General features: G+C 36.8%; 1 protein-coding gene across 2 annotated transcripts in view; it reads left to right on the forward strand.

The window, feature by feature from the left end:
- Positions 1 to 23,730, forward strand: part of LOC137027851 (insulin receptor-like) — a 76,815-nt gene that overhangs the window by 22,669 nt on the left and 30,416 nt on the right. For both annotated transcript variants that reach the window (XM_067396427.1, XM_067396428.1), the window contains exon 2: positions 3,691 to 4,239. In XM_067396427.1, the coding sequence (XP_067252528.1) occupies positions 3,691 to 4,239 (549 nt within the window). The remainder of the gene's footprint in view (positions 1 to 3,690; positions 4,240 to 23,730) is intronic.

Below are 23,730 nucleotides of genomic sequence, written 5' to 3' on the forward strand. Positions count from 1 at the left end.
TTTCATAATCAGTAAAAAAGTTTGTGAATTTCACTCTCAAAAGGTTGTACGAACCCTGAGATGAATCATGAAAAACACTTGGCTACTTCTGCCACAATACCATGGTTACAGTTAGAGTTACTAAATTAAATCCATGGTGAATGTTGGTGATTTGTGGACTAATAAACGTATAACTTGTTCGTTCATGGCACTGTGTTTCTCCTGGTTTCCACATCATCGTTATTTGATTTGATATCTATGGTTTATGAGAATTCAGCGCTGTCTATTATTGGTCTGAGCTGATGAATTGCACCAATGCAACATCAACCATTTTTCCTGCCGTTGCGACTGAATTTTGTTAGCAGTCTGGAGCACTGGCTTTACTGCAACAGAGATTAAATTAGGCTATAATTTAGTTAGTTGTGTTACTTTTTATTGTATGTTTTTGTGTAAAAACAATTCAGGTTGTTGTAGGAAAAAAAAAAAAAAAACTAGTTGAAATATTATAATATGGGGTCTGTAAAACTGTTGAATGGCATTTTCCATGGAACGGCTCCAGTTTTATTACTTTTTATTGTATGTTTTGTTTTATTTTGTTTTAGTTCTGTTTGTTTTAGTAAATAAACAGTGGAAATATTAAAAGTATTTTAGTTTCTCACATGCACCCGTTACTGCATGATTTTCTCTAGTTTGAATTTATTTATTTATTTAAAGAGTTTTTCAGGTTTTGTGAAAAATGTAGAATATTTCAACAAATTTGTATGTTAAATAGTTGAATTTTGCTGACTATTTTTTGGCAGTCCTTGAGCTTTGGCACCAGTCTTTTACAAGATATTATTTGTTTTATATATTTTTATTTTCCCCTCAGGACTATTTCTCAGAGGTAAACAGGCTGAAGTGCATTTTTGTCTGGCAAACCCCCTCTGTTTGTGCATGCTGGGACTTGTTGCTATGGAGAGATGTTGCCATTTTATGATGTTTGCTCAATTATCTTTAGGGACCTGATGTAACAATTTCTCGTATGTGTGTGAAGTCTTGCTGCTGTAATATTAGAGTTTGGATAAGAAACTTGTGTCAGCAAGGTGAGGGGTCTTCATCTGTCCTAATGTACTAATGTTGCTTTACTGACCTTACAAGATCAATGATTTCTGTGTCAGTCTGAAACGCAGTCAGTTTTATCTAGTGTCTACGTAAGTTGGTTATTTTAGGGAAATCATGTTTGCACAGTTGCTTGTTGATCTCATGAGAAATTTCAAACACATATAGATCATATTATACCTCTTAAACAAAAATGAATTATATTTGTTATATTTTAAAGAAGCTAAGTCCTATTTTTAGGATTGTTTACCTGACAATTAAGCACATTTTCCACATCAGTTCTCATTACCACAATGTGAACGATTCTCATACTATAATGCGAAACAACATAATGCATACTATATAAAAATTTAAGTATTGTTGGGATAAAGGTATTTGTATTTGTTGTACTGTTTATAATATATATTATTTTTATCATTATCATAAATCATTTTATGGTCATTTTTTAAAAATAAAACCTTTTTTTTTTTTTTTTTTGCATTTTCTATTTATACTTGGCTCTGAAGGAAGCACCTGAATCTCGATAAATTTGCATTTTGCTTGCTGAATTTGTCAAATGTGCATCCTTAACAGCAAGTCTGTAAATTTATTTGGGTTTTATCCATATTAGGCTGACATATCATGATAAGATGAGGTAAAACTGACTTTTCAGGCTGTGATGTGAAAACCATTAACCCGCAGAAAGATGGAGGAAAAACAGAGTCCGTTAAGATCAGCAAAGTCTCAGACTTTGACACCTGCTCACACCACAAATCACATGCTCTCTTTGTCTCCAGGAGAAAAACGTTTGTCAGAAAAGCCCTTTGTTTTCCAACGATGTCCTTGCAGTTGAGATTTCGCCGCTGAGAATTCATCGTAATCTATAAACTGCAAGTTCCACCGTCATTCTTTTTAATGATTTAGTCTCGTAGTGTCTTAAAATGGGTGTTTCTAGTACACTTCAGTGTTTAAAATGAATAGGCCGCAGTGAATATCTCGTAATGATTTCCAACACGAAACAAGAGGAAACCCCCACCCGTTGAAAAAGGCCTGTGAGAATTCTTTTGATGGTGAATCAATGGAGCAGCTCTGAAAGGAATTCTGCTTGATGTTATCCATTAGCAGATGCTCTCTTTTTGAGAATCGCTTTGCTAATGAATTCTCTCTGCCTCGTCTCAGCGTGTGCGGGTTTGGATTATGAATGGACTAAGAAAGCAGCCGTGCAGAGACACGCTTTATGCATTATTCAGTGTTGATAATCTTTCATGCTCCTGTTAGGATGGTCTTCATGTGCGCTTTTACACGAACATGAAATTGTGGCGGGCGGTTAATTGTCATACAAATATTTGCAATTTTGCAATTTACATGTCTTTTTTTGTTGTTGTTGTTGTTCATATCAAGTACAGCTTAAAACCACATCGATCTCATCAATTCACGTATTTATATAAACTCGAAATCATGCAAAGTTTTATTAAAGATTAAGATGTTATTGTCAACAAATATTGCAGAGGCATTTTGCAATATTTATAAAAAAAAAATCATATTCAGATTTTATTAGTATTAGTGTCATTTTAATATAGGTAACAATAATGATATTGATGCTTATTTTTTATAAAAATGCATTAAACATTGCAATTCTCAATACCTAGTGCAAAATCAAAGCAAAAGATATTATGTAAACACTGCTTATTAATTTTAATTTTTTTTTAATAATAAATTAATAATATGCTTTTTTTTTTGCCAATTTTGATTCATATTATTGTATAATGAACTGTTAAATTTTAATTTCTGCTTTGAGCGTGTTTGGGAAATGCCATGCCTTTTCCCATAACGGTTTCACCATAACAGTTTCACCACATGTGGATATCAAAACATGCTCAAACTCAGAGCAAGGGTTTAAACTTTTATTTTGAAATCGCGATGAACAGTTTGCATATTAAGAAACATATTGATGTTTGCCGTAGGTTTATAAATGATTTACCTTACAAATCTGATGAAATGGCGCACATTGCATTCCCTGATGAACCTTATAAGCAACCCAAACTCGCAGCATATGCAGAGAAGGATTTTGAGATGCTCCACGCATGTAAATGATAACAGTTCATGTGGAGCAGCATTTACTGTGAAAGGAGCCGCTCTGAGACGCACGAAACCTACAAGCATAGCCTTCACGTTACTCAACGCAGGCAAATTGCAGTTGAGGATTTTCAGTACTCGAATTTAATCGAGGAATCGTGACAGCCTTAGTTGTGACGTGTTTGTTCCCGGAAGAAAACTTAAGACTAAAGTCAAAGTGTTTCAGGGAGTTCACAAAAAGTGCGCACTGATATAGAGAATATCCTTTGGAGTGACTTTGTGCTTTGTAACTTTGCAGACCGCTTTTCATGTTCAAACAGCAACATTATACACTGAAGAAAGTTGAAAATGTGTAAAAAAGCATAATAAGACCACTTAAATAGAAACTATGCCAACAATGGACTTTGCAAGTGACTTTGTCATTAAAATGCTTAAATGCTCAAATAATTGCAGCGATATAATGTTTGCAACAGACATATAATGTTGGCACTTTGCCAATTGCGTCCAAATAAACGCTTCCACATGCTAATAATAACTTTGTATTTTCTGTTATTGCAGTTTGCCCCAGCACGGACATCCGCAACAATGCGACCAACCTGCGCGTTCTCGAGAACTGCACGGTGATCGAGGGCCACCTGAAGATCCTGCTCATGTTCAAGACCAGACTGGAGGACTTCCGAGGCTTGAGTTTTCCAAAGCTGGTCATGATTACAGACTACCTGCTCCTCTTCCGCGTCTACGGCCTGGAGAGTCTGGGCGACCTCTTCCCGAACCTCACCGTCATCCGTGGTAACAACCTCTTCTTCAACTATGCCCTAGTCATGTTCGAAATGATCCAGCTGAAGGAAATCGGCCTCCACAGCTTGACAAACATCACACGTGGGGCGGTACGCATCGAGAAGAACCCAGACCTCTGTTATTTGTCCACTCTCGACTGGTCCAAGATCTCAGACTCGATGGAGGACAACTACATTGTGGCAAACAAGGATGACCGGGAGTGCGGAGACATTTGCCCGGGTACCATCACGGGAACGATAACCTGCAAACAGACCACCATCAACGGGAATTTCGGAGAACGATGCTGGAACCAGAACCATTGCCAGAGAAGTGAGTTGCATTTCTTTTTCTTTTAAAGTTGCTTTTGAAGTTCTTCAGAATAACATCGCCCACAATTGTTACTCTGAAAATGAGGCATTGGCACAGCATTTCTTTCTACACTGCCGGGCCAAAAAAAGACACTTTTGGATTTTGACCAAAAATTGATGCACCTCTTGATGAAAATAACATCACAACATTGATTTCCAACAAGAGGTGCATGAATTCTTGTTTCCTTTCCTAGTTTCCTTTCTTTGCTTCTCAGCTCCACCCCATTAGGATGCGAGGGAAGGATACACCTGTGTGTCCTCCCTCATGACTCCTTGGGAAGCTTCCTTATTCCTCGCCTCCTCACGTTGCAATTAGTGAATTGAGATGCCGTTCATGATGGCGATTCAATTGGTTTCCAGGTCACGAGCTGCAGCATGGAGGAGCGAGGAAACAAGGAAGCATTAATTGGAGTATTGAGAAGCACCCATAGCTTTAGGTCACTAGTGCTAAGCCGGTCGGGAAGGTAGCCCAGGTACACGTAGATAGTAAAACATGTGGTTTCCATGAAGAAAAAAAAGCAGAACATATGTCTTGGTGATAGATCTGCTTGTTTTGGGGAGTGTTTTGTCTGTCTGTCATGATTGGGTGAAAAGTTGCTTTACAAATGTATAGCAATAGTCTTTGCACAGCTGTTGCACAACAGCTTTTTTTGGCATTGGCTGTACAAACTGTAAATGATCTGTTTAGATGTTTGTGTTGAAGAGGGCTCTGCCGTTTCTCCTGCTTGGTTGGGGGGTTAATTCATGTATGTTGCATGTACAGCAGCATGTCTTACATGCTCACAGTAATGTCTGTGAATGTATTGGCAGTAGCAAGTCTCCGTACTTTCTCTGCAGCAGTGTAGCAGATCTATCCCGCCAAGAACAAATACATTGACATTGCTATATCCATTACCATGCTAATCTCTGCTACTATACCAATCTCTCAGAGTGACAGAACTAATAGTAAAGCGGAAGAGATCTGTTCACGTGAATTTGAAAGCTGAGACTTTCATATCAGAAGTAACAAAGCACAAAGCTTTTTGCGATTTAATGGATGGAAGCTATAAAGTTCTGTTCATTCAACACTAAAACTTGTCGAGTATCCAAAACAATGCTGTGTGCTGGGCTAAATGCGCTCATTGTATGTGCGTAACCTACATTCGATGGTATATTGTGGGACTGACAACTTGTGAAGAGCTTAAAATGTGTAAAGAAGTCAAAACTGCAGCAGGAATCCCTGTGTCACACACACAAACCAACATCTGCTGCCGAGATGCAGTTCTGATGCCTGTACCACACTGTGATGGGCAACATCATGACTATGATGAGAAAAAACAGGTATGCTTGAACATTTTGTCCTTTTCTTGTCCATCTTGTGACATCATATCCTGCTTTACATGTCTTTGGTCCTTGTTGCATTCATATTTTATTCGAATCCCACCAGAATTAGTTTGAAAGCAGACCAAGACCCATCTTTTCAGCGGTCTGAGTCCGCTTCCTTGGTGCGCACCAGGATTTGGATTCACACTTATTCAAATGAACCGCACTAACAGAGCAGTCGCACCAGCGTCCATTTTAATTGAATAAAACATGCCAAGTGTGAACACATCCTAAATGATCTATTCTTAGAATTTAAGAATCTGTATTTGTACTTTTTTTTTTTTACCCAGCTGTAGTAAACATGGGTCTTGTGTGACCCTTGGCTGATTTGCAAGTCAAAGCTACAACAGCAGAGATGAACATTGTGTGTATGTGAGCGAGATAGCCCTTGTGTTTGGCTGGAGGAAGCCAGTCTGGTACATTGAAGGACACTCTGTGCCAATACAAATCTTGTCTTGTTCAGCGTGTACTGCACCTGCTCGCTATTCGCCTCACACCCCGCTCAACCTGATTCAACTCGAGTACCTTGTTTACTTCCACCTCTTTTTTTGGAAGGAAATGATATAGAAGGGCTCGATGCGTCCATTCAGCCTTAAAGGTACTATATGTAAAATTTTTGCAGTAAAATATCCAAAAACCACTAAGCTAGTGTTATATATTTTGTCCAGCTGATTACAAACAATATCTCTGTTTTCAACGACTTGTAAATCATGAGAAAATTCCCATTCTAAACCGTGACACGGGGCAGTGCAGTCGCCTGTCAATGACGTCAGTTACCTTTGTTACCGCCTTTACTGACGTAGAAACCACATGACAACAGTGCCGTGGACAAATGCGGAAGTAGTGTCTAGCGTCCAGCAAACCACTAGCTTGCTTCAAGCAGTTCCTTGTTTACTTCTTGCACGTTTTATGGTGGATTTTGTTACTTATTTATGGAACATAATTACTGTTTACCATCTGCCGCTGGTTCTGTCGACAAGGACAGCTCCCGTAAACTCATGATCGGAAAAGCGGAAGCGGCGCCGGCAACTGTGTCATAATAAAAGTCCCGCTGCTCGTGAGGCGTGTGTTGATCAATCGCTCCAGCTCCCACAACACTCGGTCCTGCTCTGCTTCATACTACAGTAACGTTATTAATCGCATCCACGTACATGAGTTCTTCCAGACTCCAATCCCTATTCTTTTGCACCGTCCGTTGAGATGGAGACCACATGTCCCAAGTTCCCAAGCTCTAAAACTTAGGCGTCATCAAACTACGCCTTTGTTTTGAATAGGCTTCTAGCGACCTCTAGCGGAAAAAATATCACACATTGCACCTTTAAACCCATTTAGGAATCAATCGATAATCTATGACTTTTTTCCTAAGGAGCACATGTGCTTCCAAGTTCTACAAGCACGAGGAACACACAAAAGCACTACGTTTAAAATGTGCCGTTCTCATATTTATTTAACGAAATAGCCTTTTTGAAGTTTAATCATCACATTAGGCTATATCGTTATTCCTGTTTTTCTGTCCCTAAACTTGCATGTTCCTATGTATATTTTACAGTTCGCACACATCTATTTTTAGTCGCAAATGCAAGTCCAATGGATTGCACCATTGAGCCCTAAAAAAAGTGCTGTATTTTTATACAGCATATAATTAAAACCAAAAGACAGACCAGACTACCCGTCAGATAACCTAATGACCAGTTGGTTTGGAGGTATGTTATTTCATGCATCCCTTATTAGTGATATCACAGCTGCATTCATATGGATGAGGTCAGGATCTTCAATAAGACCAGCGGCGCTCGGCCCAAATAAAGATCCACGTTGGTAACTAGGAGGTGTCCCATGCTCTTCAAAGGGCAGCATGCATGCATGCATGAATCAACCCAATCTTTGTCATGTGATAGTGTAGTCGGGCGTAATGTCAAAGCGAAACCCCATTTCTAGAGTATGATGCAATGGCGCTGTATTTGGGCAGGCACTGGGGTGAGCGAGTGTGTAACCCTACAACAAGATACCATGTCCCCAAAGAAACACGCACTCTCTGTCATGCCAAATAAACACAACCTGTCTGTGTTTGTTTGTTTAGCCTGACATTCATGTTTTCTTGTTCCTCCAAGAAATTCTGTTTCTCTGCAGATAAGGGGAGGAAATAGTTTGTATTCCAGGTGGAAGGTTTTTGCCTTTCTATTGTACTTATTTCCAGACGGAACTTGAATGCATATTTATTTTTATTTATTTTATTACTATGTTATTCCAAAACGAAAAAAAAACAAGCTTCAATTCTGACAAATTATGTTTCATGTTGACTCTTAAATACTTAACTGTTTGCACTGATTCAACTGTGAAAATGTTTACCAAAGGAATTAACGTGGAAAGTTCTTGTTCCATTTATGAATGCAATAAACTGTTTTCTGTGCAAGCAGGCATTTAGCGTCAGTAACCGTTGTGAGTTCAGACGGAGGATGCAGACGTGAGGTTGAGTGGAAAGATAAAATCTGGGCAGGTGCTTCTGTAAACGTCGCTTTCCATACTTAGCTAGACAGAAAAAAAAAAAAGCTCAGCATGCTTGAAGTATGAAATGTTTAGTGTTTGGTTCATTTGGTATTTTGTGCTAGTTTCTAGAGTGCAGCTGATAATAAGAGCATAAACACGGACACGCTTCATCCTTTATCTCAGGGAACTTTTATTTCCTTTTGAAGAAAAGAAAATTTTGATAATTCTCCCGGCCCTCAATGTAGCAACGGTTAAAACTCGTCCTTTTTTTTTTTTTTTTTCTCCATAAAAACGTCACAAACGCAAACATGGGAAGAGGCGGAGTGTCTACAAGCAGTAGATCTGCTGTCAGATCAGTGATATCTTTTCCTCTAGCACATCGTGTTCTGTTATTGTGAGCGTTGTTCTGTTGTTCTATTGCGCCGACAGCGGCTCTTGCGCAACCAGGACCTTTTTCAGGTCAAAGTTCAGTAGCCACAGGTTTGCGATTATTTTTTTTGTTCTTGTTGTGGTCATAGCCATTTTGTTTCCGTCTGATGACATCAGAGCATTGTGCGTTGTGGACTTTAGTTCTGTTTTTGTCTGTATCGATCTCTCTTAATAAACCTGAACCTGATTAAACGAACGCAAACACAAAGACAAGAATGACGTTTTTGGTTTCATAGCAAACAATGTGTTTAAGGCTTTCTGTTGTTAATATTGTGGTTATTGGGATTGAAAGTTTGTTAAACATAATATTAGAGCAATAATTAATAAAAGCAAATAATGTTATATATGATATGTATTATTATTATTATTATTATTATTATTATTATTATACTAATTATTATTGATATTTTTATTATTATATTACTACTACTTGTATGCTACTACTACTACTACTACTACTACTACTACTACTACTACTACTACTAATAATAATAATAATAATAATGTTTTATTTAAAAATATATATTTCTACTAGTAGTAGTAGTAGTAGTAGTAGTAGTAGTAGTAGTAGTAGTAGTAGTAGTAGTAGTAGTATTTAATTATAATAATAATAATAATAATAATAATAATAATAATAATAATAATAATAATAATAATAATAATTTTAAATAAACTATTACTATTAATTGTAGTAATAATGGTATTATATATTATATTACAATATAAAATATATCTATAGTTAATAATGATAATAATAATAAAAAAAATCACTGGTATGGTCTTGAGTGCTGTTAGCCATGTTTTGGTTTCTTAGAAAAGGAGACAGGAAAAAAACATCAGGAAAAACAGAAGGAAAAATGCGGAGCTCCACAAGTGCTGACATCCAGTAATAAATCTCTGACACATTTGCTCGGCAAAGATCACAGGGTTCAGTGAGTTTAAGGAAGCGGATTTTCTTGTTTTCGTGGTCCAGGTGAAAGATTCTGGAAGAAGCCTGATGTCACATCTCCAGATCTTCAGTCTGACCTTGATCTTGTTGTTTGTGTACTTGTTTATTTGATCTTGTCCAAGCTGGAGCTGCTTTTCAAACCAGAAGGACTTTGATGAATCAGACTGAATTAGATTTAACAGCTGAAAATGATTTTCAGAGGCACTTTGCGGTTAAACTCTTGTTTGTCTTGTCCGTCGGAATTCATAACTATGGTGGCAGAGCGCAAAAATTTGTGCGTGGGTTGAGCCGAGGTGTCGTGTGATGCCTGCCGACAGGTGGGTGCTTTAGCTTCCGTCTGCTGTTAGGGGAAACAGTTTTCTGAGTATCAGCATCTCGGAAGTGCCAGAGGGTAAGGGTGCTTTTTCTAACCGTCTAAGAGTAGGTCATTCACTTCCCACCTCAGAGTAAAGAAGCCCTTAGCATGACAGATGAGGAGCCTGTGAGGATTCTCTTTCTCCCACTTTACTGCTCTTTTCCCGACTGTAGCCGACACTCATTTCACAGTGGAATAGCTGGGGGATCGTCTGCACAGCTTGAGCAAGCAACGGCTTTTTTGTAGTGCTTCTCAGAGTTTCGAAGAAAAAACTCTCCAGGCACCTCTTCTAACAGAATAGGAGTCGCTCGTCGGTTAACTTGATTAGATTTTCTTTAGCAGGCGAACTCTGATGGTTGCTGTCAGTCTGAGAGCCTTATATCAAGGCCTAGATGAAATCTGCAGGTTTTTTGCACTGTTTATGAGGACAAATATGTGGAATTGTGCATAAATGAGTTTAAACATGGTTAAATGGAGCTGAAAGTGCTTTTTTTGTATTATCAAATTAGCCTAAATATTTAACAAACGAACACACAAGAGGTAGAGGTAGAAAAAGAAGAGAGAGGAAATGTGTACATTTTTGTGATTGAAAGTAAAATTCTTTGTTTTCCAATTACATGTAAAATTTCTTTTAAAATTGCAGTGAATCTCTGATTCTTAAATGTTTATGATGTTTATAATACTTTATTATACTCTCCTGGTGTTAAGGCCCGTTCACACCAAGATTAATAAAACGTTATCATTATAGTTATCGTTGAGGTCCATTCACACCAAGATTATTGAAACTTTATCGTTTATAGTTATCGATAAGGCCCGTTCATACCAAGATTAATAAAACTTTATCATTACAGTTGTTGTTAAGGCCCATTCAGACCAAGATTAATAAAATTTTATCATTATAATTAGCATTAAGGCCCTTTCACACCAAGATTATTGAAATGTTATCATTATAATTAACATTAAGGCCCTTTCACGCCAAGAACGATAACTATAATGATAGCTACATTAGCGCACATGATTAAAACTATATTATAGTTATTGTCCATAGTGTGAACAAACCATTGTTTGTTTACGATTTAAAAAAAACAAGAAAAAAAAACTCTTAAACGACTTTCCTTTCATCAGGTCCTCTCATTATTTAGCCCTGCCCTCCATATATCTTTCCCAATGAATAACAGCAAGTCCCGCCTTTTTCCATAGACAGATTTCACTCAAATGTGTCGAAAGATCGCAAAAGTGAAATAATGAACGTTGAAATGTGACTTTCTGTATTAAGTCCCTTTTTAATACATTTCTCATCTGATGTCCAGTGAGTTTAAACGCTGTAAAAAGTACTGCGTTCTTATAGGTATCATCAAATTATCATAAATATTTATATTTTCAAACCTCTTTTAATGCATTTTCATTTCATTTGTTTGTTGAATTAATTATTCTTTATTAAAATTGACAATAATATTTATTTTTTTATTAATTTTGTTTATTTTTTATTATCACCTTTAGTTTTAATAAGTGACAATAAGCCTAAAGTCACATGCTTTGGACTTTGCTGTCCAGCTATGACTATTTGTGGTACGTTTTTCAATTTTAACCTGTAATCTTACAGTTATGAAGGTAAAATCTGTGGATTTTGCATAAAACCCCCTTGATAGAGGAGCTGATCCATGATCCCACTGCTCACCGTGTCCTTCCTTCCGCTCACAGATTGCCTTGCACGTGACCGTGAGGGTTTAAGTTACTCCTCTGCTTGAACTCTGACACAGATACTTTCTCGCCGTATAGATTTGTAAGCTCGTCTGAACCATCAGTATGTGCCATTTGCATGCAGTGTGTTTGTGACCGTTTACATATGGAAAAGGGGAAGTAAATGTGTTTGTGTTTATGCGTATGCCTGCAGGTAAAGATATTGTGTCCGCACAGGAAGTATGAGGCCCTCCGGCAGCTGCCAGCGATTGATTCTCACAGACAGTGAAGCAACGAACTGTGCTGCATGGGGCAAAAAAATGCATTCTGCCTTGCAACCGCACACAGAGGTCGAAACTAACTCTTGTCTAGCATCATATATATATATATATATATATTTATTAGGGATGCACCAATACCGATACCAGTATCGGTATCGGGCCCGATACCAAGCTCATGTACTTGTACTCGTACTTGTAAAAATACCCCCGATACCAAAGACCGATACCTCACGTGGCGTAACTGACAGAATTTTACGTGCACAGACACCGGCGGCAGCAGCAGAAACAATGGGGTTTGAAAATACTTAAAAATTAATGACGACAACCCACACATTGCGAACTGCATGCTTTCAATCATTCGTCATTGATTAGTGAAATCGGGATAGGCGGAATCGCGCTGAATGACACAGACCAGAAGCGCGTTCTCTTGCTCTTGTGCGCGACCATTGCACCCGAATGGTCAAATGCACATAGTTGTGGAGTATCTCATGTAAATACAGTCGGTTATGGCTTAAGTGCACGTAAACATTTGGGTGAAAACAGGATGTCTGTCAGTATCCGTGGATTCGGTCGTAAATGGACCTAGACTATATTTGTCATTAATGTTAATAAAATAACAAAATATGTTAAATAAATGTATACATGTTAAATAATGACCACTGTATCTGAAAAACAAGTTTATTTAATTTGTATCTCTATAGTATTTGTTGTATTGTTTGTAAATTTCTTTTTATATAACAACAATTATATATTGGTAATTATGCCCTTTGAAGGTTATTGGACACTGTGAAATTTTTGTTCTTTAAGTTTGACAAGCAGATAAAAATGATTACTTTTTTCATTAGAGTAAAAATAACGAAGCTGTCCCACATTCACTCACTGTGTTGTGTTTGGAAAACTGCAACATCACCCCAAAAAAAGAAGAAAAAAGAGAGCGAGAGAGAGAGAAATTAATTAATGTATAGGCATTGGTGTGTGTGTGTGTGTGTGTGTATATGTGTGTGTGTATATATATATATATATATAATTCCACATTGTATATTTATGTATAACATGTTTTACAGACGTGAATTAAAAACATCCATTTCACATTTGTTTTATTCCCGGTGGTTTGTGTTTGGATTAGGAAGTGCAGATTGTGTTGGATTAGCTGTTTCGGAAGAATCACTTTAGCAGCTGTACTTCCTCCATGATTGTGTGTGTGTGTGTGTGTGTGTGTGTGTGTGTGTGTGTGTGTGTGTGTGTGTGTGCGCTCCACTGCAGTCGACTACCGTCTACGCCAACTTCCATTCATTAGCTAAACAGGAAGCCCTGAGGGAGATGGAGGTGCTTGTGTCCTCGACGTTATCAATGGCTGCGTTTCAACGCCCTACATTTGCATAGCACCACTGACATTCTATTCTGACAAACCGTCGTCTCGCGCTGAGCGCTTTTCCCTCAGTTTCATGTCCTTTGGAGAAATGAAAGGAAGAGCCACAGGGGCAGTTTCAGAAACTAGATCCTTCTGACATGCATGTGAACATGGGAAATAACCGGGGAAAGTATTTGCATGTAGCTAATGACAGTTAAATGCAAACAAATCAAAATCTGTCCATCTACAAAATGTTATATAGCAGTGTGTGTATATATATAATGTGTAATATATTATTAAATAACTATATGCTAATCAATATTATTATTAAATTAATATCACAAATTTAACATGTAAAACTTATTTTTAATTAGTTTTTTAGGTAGCATATTGATTAAATGTTTAACACCGTTTTAATGCAATAATTTAACATCTATTATTCTTCATTCTAAACAGTGGTTGGAAATATTGATTAATTGTGATTATTTGATTGTATTGAAAGCTATATTAAACAACAAAAAGTTGTTTAATATCTGAGAACCTGAGAAAGTTGAATCACATTAGGTAAAGACCATTTCCAAATAAATGTAACTATCTTGACTTCTGGAGCGAACTGTTTCTCAAAACGTCTGCTCTCAAAGATTGGTTTTATTAATAACTGAGGAGGGGTCGAGGACACGTGGGCTGCTCCTGTTTTCGGGGTTGCTAGGCAACAGTGAAGCAGCTGTGATGAAGAGCGAATGTGTGCAGCGATGTGTCTGAATGCATGCGTGTGTTCACATGGGTGTCTCCCAGAAGTTTTCATGAGGGGGAACCATTTCAAATCCACACTGACAAGGAATCTGGCGTCTTTCTGAAGTTCACAGAAAATTCTTGGAATTGTTTCCTGCCTTTGTGTGGCTGCTTTCGCTTCCACAGCTATCAGAGTCTCAGGGGATCCGTGGAAGTGACAAGGGTTCCTGTCTTTCATGGTGAGATGGTTATTCAGTACATTGTTATTAGTTTACTTGGAATCTGCCAAATTGGGATGATAGTGTTTCACCAAGTTTATTAAATATTTTGGCTAATTCGACTCATTTGAATATCAGCTACCAATACTGGTGTATGTTTCTCTCTACTGGGTTATTATAGTTAACTGGAACTAAAACTGTAAAAAAAAATTGTAATATGACAATAAAATAAACTTGCACTGAAATAAAATAAAATAAAACAAAAACGTATTTTATTTCAGCTGGTTGCCAAATGTACTAAAAACTTAAATGTGCCCTAGAACGTGTTTTCACAAGACGTAATATAAGTCTAAAGTGTCCCCTGAATGTGTCTGTGAAGTTTCAGCTCAAAATACCCCATAGATTTTTTTAAATTCATTTTTTTTAACTGCCTATTTTTGCGCATCATTATAAATGCGCTGATTCAGGCTGCGGCCCCTTTAAATCCTCGCGCTCCCTGCCCCCGAGCTCTTGACTATAATACAGTGCATTTACAAAGTTCACACAGCTAATATAACCCTCAAAATGGATCTTTACAAAATGTTCGTCATGCATGCTGCATGCATACATCGGATCGCGTAAGTATGGTATTTATTTGGATGTTTACATTTGATTCTGAATGAGTTTGATGGTGCTCCATGGCTAAAGCTAACATTACACACTGTTGGAGAGATTTATAAAGAATGAAGTTGTGTTTATGCATTATACAGACTGCAAGTGTTTAAAAATGAAAATAGTGACGACTCTTGTCTCCGTGAATACAGTAAGAAACGATGGTAACTTTAACCACATTTAACAGTACATTAGCAACATGCTAACAAAACATTTAGAAAGACAATTTACAAATATCCCTAAAAATATGGATCATGTCAGTTATTATTGCTCCATCTGCCATTTTTCGCTATTGTCCTTGCTTGCTTACCTAGTCTGATGATTCTGCTGTGCAGCTCCAGATGTCCTGCCCTTGTCTAATGCTTGAACATGGGCTAGCATATGCAAATATTGGGGGCGTACATATTAATGATCCCGACTGTTATGTAACAGTCGGTGTTATGTTGAGATTTGCCTGTTCTTCAGAAGGTCTTTTAAACAAATTAGATTTACTCACTTCACTGTATGTCAAAAATTAAACAAAAATATTTCTATCAATATTTTAGGTCTTTTGCTTTCTTACTAAATATTATCATATGATGATATGTAAATGATGTATGTAAAATGAAATGTATGTAAATTATAAATAAAACTATTTAAAATGTATATTACTGTTACATTTTTTCTAAATTAAATATATATGTAGAAAATGTTGCTATATTTGTTTATTTTTATAAGTTAAATAAATGTATAAAAGAAATATGCATTTTATTTCAGCAATTTTGTCGTTAATTATCACCATTGGCATCGCCCATTAAAAAGCCCAAACAAGCTAGCCAAAAATAAGAATTAAAATTAAAAAAGACTTTTAATGAGCGTATTGGGACGTTTGTAATTGTTAATGAGCATAAGCACGTGTGGACTAGAGAGCAAAATAAGTAGCTTGAAGCTCCCTGAAGGGAAGAGTTTAATGAATTGAGGAGAGGAGGTGGCATTGCATAACTTGTTTGTGAGCAAAACAAGCCCTCCCTCCTTGTGGGTGATGAGAGGATTGTTTTCAACCCTTGTAAGTGTCACATGTCCTCCGTCGCCCATTTAGAAAGCATCTCTCCTTGTTGTTCCCCCATGTCGGATAACTCTTGTACCGTTTGACTAATGAGTCAGTAGCTCCTCTTTCAAGCGAATGACTCAATCAGTTGCAGATTGTGTTGATGTAGTGGCCAAAGTTTGATTGACGGTCCTACACAAAAGCAAAACCATCAAATCGTTTATAGGGTTCATGTGATCATTCATATCTTACCTATTATTTAACTCTGAGATCATTTACAAGGGCGTTTCCTAGTGGTTCTTGGGTTACCAGTGGTCGTCGTGCCAAATGAAGCAACATGTTTGTTCTCGATGCCAGCAACATGTTGACACAGTCATTACTGCTAATATATCGCTTATCCATTCGTAATTAGGCAATGTTAAATAAATTCAACATGTTGCTGTCAGAGATTCCCCTCTAGCTTGTTTTTCCCAGGCTGTTGTTGTTGTTGTTGTTGTCGTTTCCACTTTACCGTACATCTGGACGCCTGGTGCCTCGATCATAAAACCCCACAGCTGGAGAATGACGAATGGAAGAACACAGAGCTCTCGCTTTGCCGAATGCTTGTCCCCCCAATGTTGGACCGTGGATGGTGGGTAGTTCTCGGTTACGAGCCTTTTGATCAAAGCATGAGGCTTCCCCGAGAGCAAGAACCAGCTGTGGACGCTGCCACACCGAGCACTGACTCAGCTCTGAAAGCTCTCAAAGAAAGTGAGCTAAATCACATGCTAACCCATCACCACAAACTTTCCATCGTTGCTCTCCCCAAAATATGACAAACTCTTGTGATTTGTAGCCGTATCTGTAGCCTGCACTGTTTGGGCGATGCCTAAAAGACAAGATTTAGCATTTACAAGGCCAACCTCACCAAGAAGTTGAGGCGAACCCTACTTGGGTGATCTAAGTTTGAAGAGTCCATTTGTAGTGTTCACATTTAAGCCGAATTGCTTGCAAACTGCTTTGTCAAACTCTTGATTTATAGCTTTATTCTGTTTGGGTATCACCTAAAATTTTGCATTAAAGAAGACCGTAATAAGCGAACCCTACCCACCTCCTGGTTTTAAAGGGACAGTTCACCCAAAAATGAAAATAGTGTCATCATATATACTTTATAAAATTGGTTTTATTGTGAAAATGAGTCTTAACAGGCAAAGCACAGTCAACATTTTTTTTATATTTTGTTTTATTATCCTGCCATGAGTGTTTTTTTTACAGTAAAAGTTGTGCTGGATTGTTTTCAAACCACTTAGAGCCCCTTTTGAGAAGTCAAACTCTTAATATTTTGCTTTGTTTGGTTTGGATAAAACATACAATTTTGCATTAACGAGAAATGGCATTCATGTCATAAGCAAACCCCACCCACTTGGATACTATGGAAGTCATTATTGGTCCACTTTGACTGCCATTTTATGGAAAAAAAAGGGTTCAAAATGTTGTCTTTTTGGGTGAACTATCCCTTAAGTTCAGTTCACTTTAGAGGGGACTGAGTTCGTTTAGCGCGTTAACCTAAAAGCCCACATTCCTGCATTCTGAGACTCGTCTGGGGCTCGTCGAACTCTCGATTTGTTACGTATTAGGATGTTCCTGTTTACTCTATTTGGCCATCGCCTAAACGACGGCTAGTTTTATGGTTCCCTCACTCCATTTAAGAATGTGCCGGCTCATTTAAATGGTAATTACAGAGCCAGCCGGACCCAAACACCTGGACCTCGTGAAGAGCGCAAGCTTGGCCTTGTCTCGTACAGCTGTGGAGAGTCACCTTCCAGCAAGTCTGGGGGAATTCCCTCCTAAATCAGCCAAGTTTGGGAAGGAAAAGCAAAGTGAAGCTCTGGATTCTGTCACTGTGCCATACTCCACTCTGGACTGTGAGTCAGACCCCAAAAAAACACGCTCTTCTGATCCAATTTAAGCCTCCAGAAGCTTGCCAGTTCGCAGTTGTTCCAAGAAAACATGTAAACATCCCAATCGCTAGCGCTATAGGCGGGATGAGCACAGAAACACTTGGCGGAGCTGTTAGGGGAGGCCAAATATTTTTAGATCTCTTGAAAGAGGGGCCATGCGGTTCACAGCAGAGTATTTTTGGGTTATCATATCTCGTTAAAAATTAGCACCCGCGCTATCACTACCACCGCCGCGTGGTGTGTGTGTAGCATCTATGCGCGAGGATTCCCTTAACTTAGTGTTAATGAAGTTTATGTAAATGAGACCAACACATTTTGTGCATCATGTGTGATTAACGTTTGTGCTAATTTGTATAGGTCTTTGCAAATATACGTTGATTTCCTCCCAATGCCATATTCAATTAATGTGTTATGTGCAAAATAAATATTCATAACACCATACATTTAAAATTATACCTTTTTAACACATTTTTTACTTTCTGGTTGTATGTTATATAGGATTCACAGCAGTCCATTTTGCAATTGCTTTATCATCTCCATATATAAAATATTTTGGCTAATAAACCGCCATTTAATCTATTCCACATAAATCTTCAGATTTTTCCATGCAGTCAGTGCAGAAAATGTGGAAAGCGCTCTGTGTGGGTCCAGTCATTAGGTTGAAAATGTCTTTAGTCAAATCAGATGGAGGTCCACAAGATCGATATCACATGTCGTTCTAAAAAGCGGTAAAAAAGAGACAGTTCAGGAAATAAGCCAGATCGCACTAATGGGGCTGTTGTCATATCTGATCTGATGTGGTGTGGTTCTCTGTTTTATCTTTGCTTGTTTTCCTGCTTGTTTTCCGTGAACGCGCAGACTTAATTGCGTCCGGTTTGTATAAGGCACCATGAAACTCAGTCTCAAATTGGTCTCAATGCAACATTTGCAATGCATTTAACTTTATAATGTGTAGTTTTTTTATTGTTCAGTAGGAAATTTCATATGTCTGGACATAATGTTATCTATCCGGCCTCCCCAGAGGTTGAAATACAGAAGACCCCGCTACAAACCATTTACAATATATTGGTGAGAAAATCCCTCGTTGCGTGGTCTGTTTTTCTGCAGGTGCTCCAGGAAGACGCCCATGTGGGACCTGCTTCATTTGGCCCTAGGAATAAAACAGCCCTTCCTTAATTGGGAATGAGCTTGTTTTCATTAATGGCCTGCCAGCATGACACAATGAGCCGTCCTGCCAGTAGACTAATTGGTGTAAGTAGGAAGCACACAGTGTCAGGCATGGCAGGAACCTCCTGGCTGTTATTGGCCGGCTCAGAGTGGACAGTAATTATAAAGGGGGGGTTTGTCCGGTTATTAGCGGTGTTTGCTAAGACAAGCGTCACCATTACTAATGCTCATACGTAAGTGGTGTTTACATGGACAGCATTGGCAGTGACAAAGTGACCAGAAGTCACGGTTTTTAACGAGTGTTGGTGATTTCTTGTGACGTGAGCTTCTAATGTGGGCGTGGCAAATGAGCACAAACATATATAGGTAACTATACAAAAAGTTTTTACATTTATTTCTTATTAAATTACTATAAAAATAAAAATGTAATAGCTCACTTTATAGACCGTATAGTTGAAATACGTACACAAAAAAACAATATATTCTGATGAAAATTACAAACAAAAAAAATTATCTAACTTATATTTTACTCTGAACTGTGTAGATAAAAAAAGTAATAAATTTTTCTTGGTATATAAAAATTATTTCAATATAAAAATGTTACAACAAAAAATAATAGCTCTAATTATGTCAATTTTTACGGAAGAGGATTACGGCCAAGCAATAATAAAAAAATAAAACCATCTCGAGATTAAAGTTGTTACATTTCGAGACAAACTCATTAAATTATGAGAAAAAAAGTCGTTAAATTAAGCTTTTTTTCTCGTAATTTAATGAGTTTTTCAACATTTTTTTCTTGAATTTTTTCTTGAAATTTAACGAGTTTTTTCTCGTAATTTAATGAGTTTATTCTCAACATTTTATTTCGACTTTTTTCTCAATTTAACAAATTTGTTCTCATAATCTAACAAGTTTTTTCTCGTAATTTAATGACTTTATTCTCAATTTTATCTCGACTTTTTTCTCGAAATTTAACAACTTTAATCTCGAGATGGTTTTATTTTTCTATTATTGCTTGGCCCTAATCCTCTTCTGTAAATTTTAAACATATCTTATGGTATATAACTTTATTCTGAGAAGTATAGATAAAATAGTTATATAGAAATAAAAAATACAACAAATATGGTCGCTCCAATTATAAAGCAATTAAATTATTTAACTTATATTACTTTATTATTTCTGATAAGTATAGATATATAATTTAAAAAAAATATAGCTCAAATTATATGGCAATAAACTTGTATAGCTTATTTATCTTGTGTTTTATTCTGAACAGAATAGATGACCTAGTTATATAAAAATAATAAGTGTATAAAATAATTAAAATATAGAAAATAAAAAAATATAAAAAAAATCAAATTATTCCACAATTTTAAACTTATCTGTCTTATATAACTTTTATTTTATTCTGTAAAGTATAGTTGAAATAATTATATAAAAATTATGCTTAGTGTATAAAAATTAAAATACACAAAACAAAATTCCAACTAAAAATGATAAACTTATCTAACTTGTGTTTTATTCTGAAATGTGTAATTATATAAATATTCTTGGTGTATAAGAATAATTAAAATATAAAAATGTTACAAAAAATAATAGCTGTAATTTATACAGCAATTTTAAACATATCTTACAGTATACAACTTGTTTTATTCTGAAAAGTATAGATAATAGCTATATAAAACGAATACATTTTGCCTGTGTATAGAATAATTAAAATATAAAAATATTACAAAAAGGACAGCAAAAAAAGATCAAATTCTTCCACAATTTTAAACTTATGTCTTATATAACTTGTATTATATTCTGTGAAGAATAGATGAAATAGTTACATAAATATAATAAATTATGCTTTGTGAATCTCAGTTTAAGCTTGGCAACATTCAAAACTCTATTGAAATTAATTTTAAATCGAATCTCCATGTTTTTTGCATACCAAGTCTCTAACGAGGTTCTGTTTCAGGAAGGATGCTTTCTTAGAAGTCAGTTGCCTATGTAGGTGGTATGTGGCAAGGCAGCTCACTAGGTTTTGGAATGGAGCTTTAGTACTAGCAATATTGGACAAGAATGATTTTCTTTTTCTGTTTACAAATGGTTCTGCGCAGAGTTTTCTGCTAGCTTTGTCATTGCTCGTTCATTTGATAACTGTTGAGAGTAATTAGCTACTACTTGTTCCATCAAGAGGTTTGTTTTACTAATTGTTTTCCTCCATGAGGCCACGTGCTCAGTCTCTACTCCTCCCTCACGCCATAGCCGTTTATAGCTTTATCACGCCTACCATGCTGTGGCCTTTTCTTCTGCGCGGCCCCCTCCTCCTCCTCCTCCTCCTCTTTGGTTCTTACATTATGCCCCTCTGTCGCTCTCTTTCTGTGGAAGGGCAGGGCTGGGGCTGGTCAGGTGACCGTATGGAGCTCTTGTTTATCACTTTGCTGTAGGTCGCCAGGGCGCCTGTTAATCTTTAACATTGAATGCTGCCCGCTGCCCTTCGTCTGAACACTGTGCACAGCATGCTGGGCAGTGACCGTCGCCCAAGCTTCACATTTAACATTTTATACAAGCATACGACTAGCAGTCTGTGCTCTTGCAGGGCAACTTATTGAATGGGGTTTGTGTATGAATTTCATATAAATGTCCTGTTTTCACCCTAAAATCTTTCTCTTTTACTTTTTACCTTATTTTTTTATTTTTTTTTTTTATTTTTTTTTTAGAAAATTGTATTAATTTGGATATATACAGACATTTTCATGACAATTAAGCAAATTTTTCCTCATCTACTTTTTTGTTGTTGTTGTTGTTGTTGTTGTTGTTATTCATATTATGCAACTGATATTTTTTAATGCTCATTACAGTAATTTTTTACAATAAAATACAATAAAATGGGTGAAATATGAACTGGACATTTTAAAACCTTGCATTAGATGACAATTATAAAAGAGATTTTTTTCGTTTCATCATTATATATTACATCATACTAATATTAAATTAAGTTTTAATCATAATAATAATCCTAGAATATTTCACAAGTCATAAACCATAAAGTGTGTTCAGAGTCATTCTCAGCAGTAGCCACAATCTTTTGTTGCACTTTAAGCAGGATCGACACTGATATGTTTTCATATGGCGCACATTATGAGATTGTAATGGACTTCACCATGTCCCTAATTATAGAAATGTTTCATATCCCAGCATTCCATTTGTGTGGCACTGCAGAGGGCATATATAGGCCAGAATGGCTGTAGGCTATTTCCTATTTGTATTATTTCTGATTCGGCACCTGTTTTATTAGGTGCGCTCCAAGTACACTACATAGTGCATAAAACTTTCCTCATCTTAAGTTGCATTATATTTGGAGTCTGTGCTCAAAAAACAAGGTCACAGATGCTGTAGGTGTACACTCTAAATATATAGTACCAAGAAATTACAAGGACATGCTTTTTCCACTTTTCTGCTATGAACTAGTAACAAAAGTGCTCCCTGTTTGTCCTTGGCTCCCTGCATTTGCTGTGGTATTGTCTTTTCTTAGTGAGTCATACTATCCACTGGCATTGCTCACCAACTGAGCTGTACTTTCATTATTTGACAATCTTGGAGCAGCTCATATTATTAATTTTCCAGGAAATTAACAGTCACCCACCAGGTTTGAAGGACGTGGCCTTCAAAATGTACCTTTTGAGAGTGAAGTAAATGTGTTTTATTGAATTAGGACATTGTTGCTTTGTTTCTGGGAGTAAAAGTATTGATGATTACTTTTACAATTGAATTGATGAAAATCACCTTAAGTATTTTATTATGTCATATAAATTTTAGTCAAAGTAAATTGGACTAAAATACCTGTAATTATTGACTGTGATTTGTATTATTTTAAACTATATTATTCATGAAACAAATATAACATAAAAAAGCAAAATATTATTAATGTGCTATGTTTGAATTAAAATAATTCATCATTATGCGTAATTATCGATGGCAAAATAAAAAAGTGTTGACCAAAAATGACAAGAAAAACTGAATTATTAGTGATGCATAATGTTTTAAGTAAAATCTTTTATTTATCATTGTGATAAATATTTTTCATTTTCAATGACATTTAAAAAAACTGATATTTTGTGGTGTTCAACGTTGTCATATTTTTCATCAAATGGTTTATTTAAAATTATTTATTTATCATTGTGATGCAATTTTTTTTATCAATGACAAAATCATTTACATTTTCATTACTAATTCCATATATTGATGATAAAATGTATATCTTGAATGGACTGTAAGTCGCTTTGGATAAAAGTAAATACAGATTAATGTTTTTCTGAGAGGAATGAGCAGCTGGACTAAGATTTGGAAAAGTTGTGAGGAAAAAATGTACAGAATCGTCCTCAAGGGGAAAAGTTCACACTCTCCACGTCTAGTTACAGTGCTACAGCCATCTGGAAATCACGGCACCTGTGCAATCAAATCCGTACCCCTTTCCCCTGCTCACCCAGAGGTCATTGACAAGGAAACCAGATTATTCGGATATCACCGTAACCCTGGAAACAGTCTAGCTCTCTTTGACGGGGACGAGCGGTTGCAGGAGAGAAAACCAGGCAATCCCAGACCGAGGGACATGAACGGAGCGCGTCTGGCTCTCTGTGCTGCGTTGTGAATATGAAGCAGCTCCGTATCTGCACTGCAGCCATTGCAGTGCCGCAGGTTTCTAGAGCAGGGTCAGCCCAACCCATCCCATCAGCCCTGTCCGCACATGTACATATACAGCAGACCCTTCCCTAATCTCCGCTCCGCTGCTGCTCTCTGGAGTCTCCTTACTGCACTGCCTTAAATCCAATCGGATGG

This window comes from Chanodichthys erythropterus, chromosome 10, assembly GCF_024489055.1.
Source record: "Chanodichthys erythropterus isolate Z2021 chromosome 10, ASM2448905v1, whole genome shotgun sequence".
NCBI classification, from domain to species: domain Eukaryota; kingdom Metazoa; phylum Chordata; class Actinopteri; order Cypriniformes; family Xenocyprididae; genus Chanodichthys; species Chanodichthys erythropterus.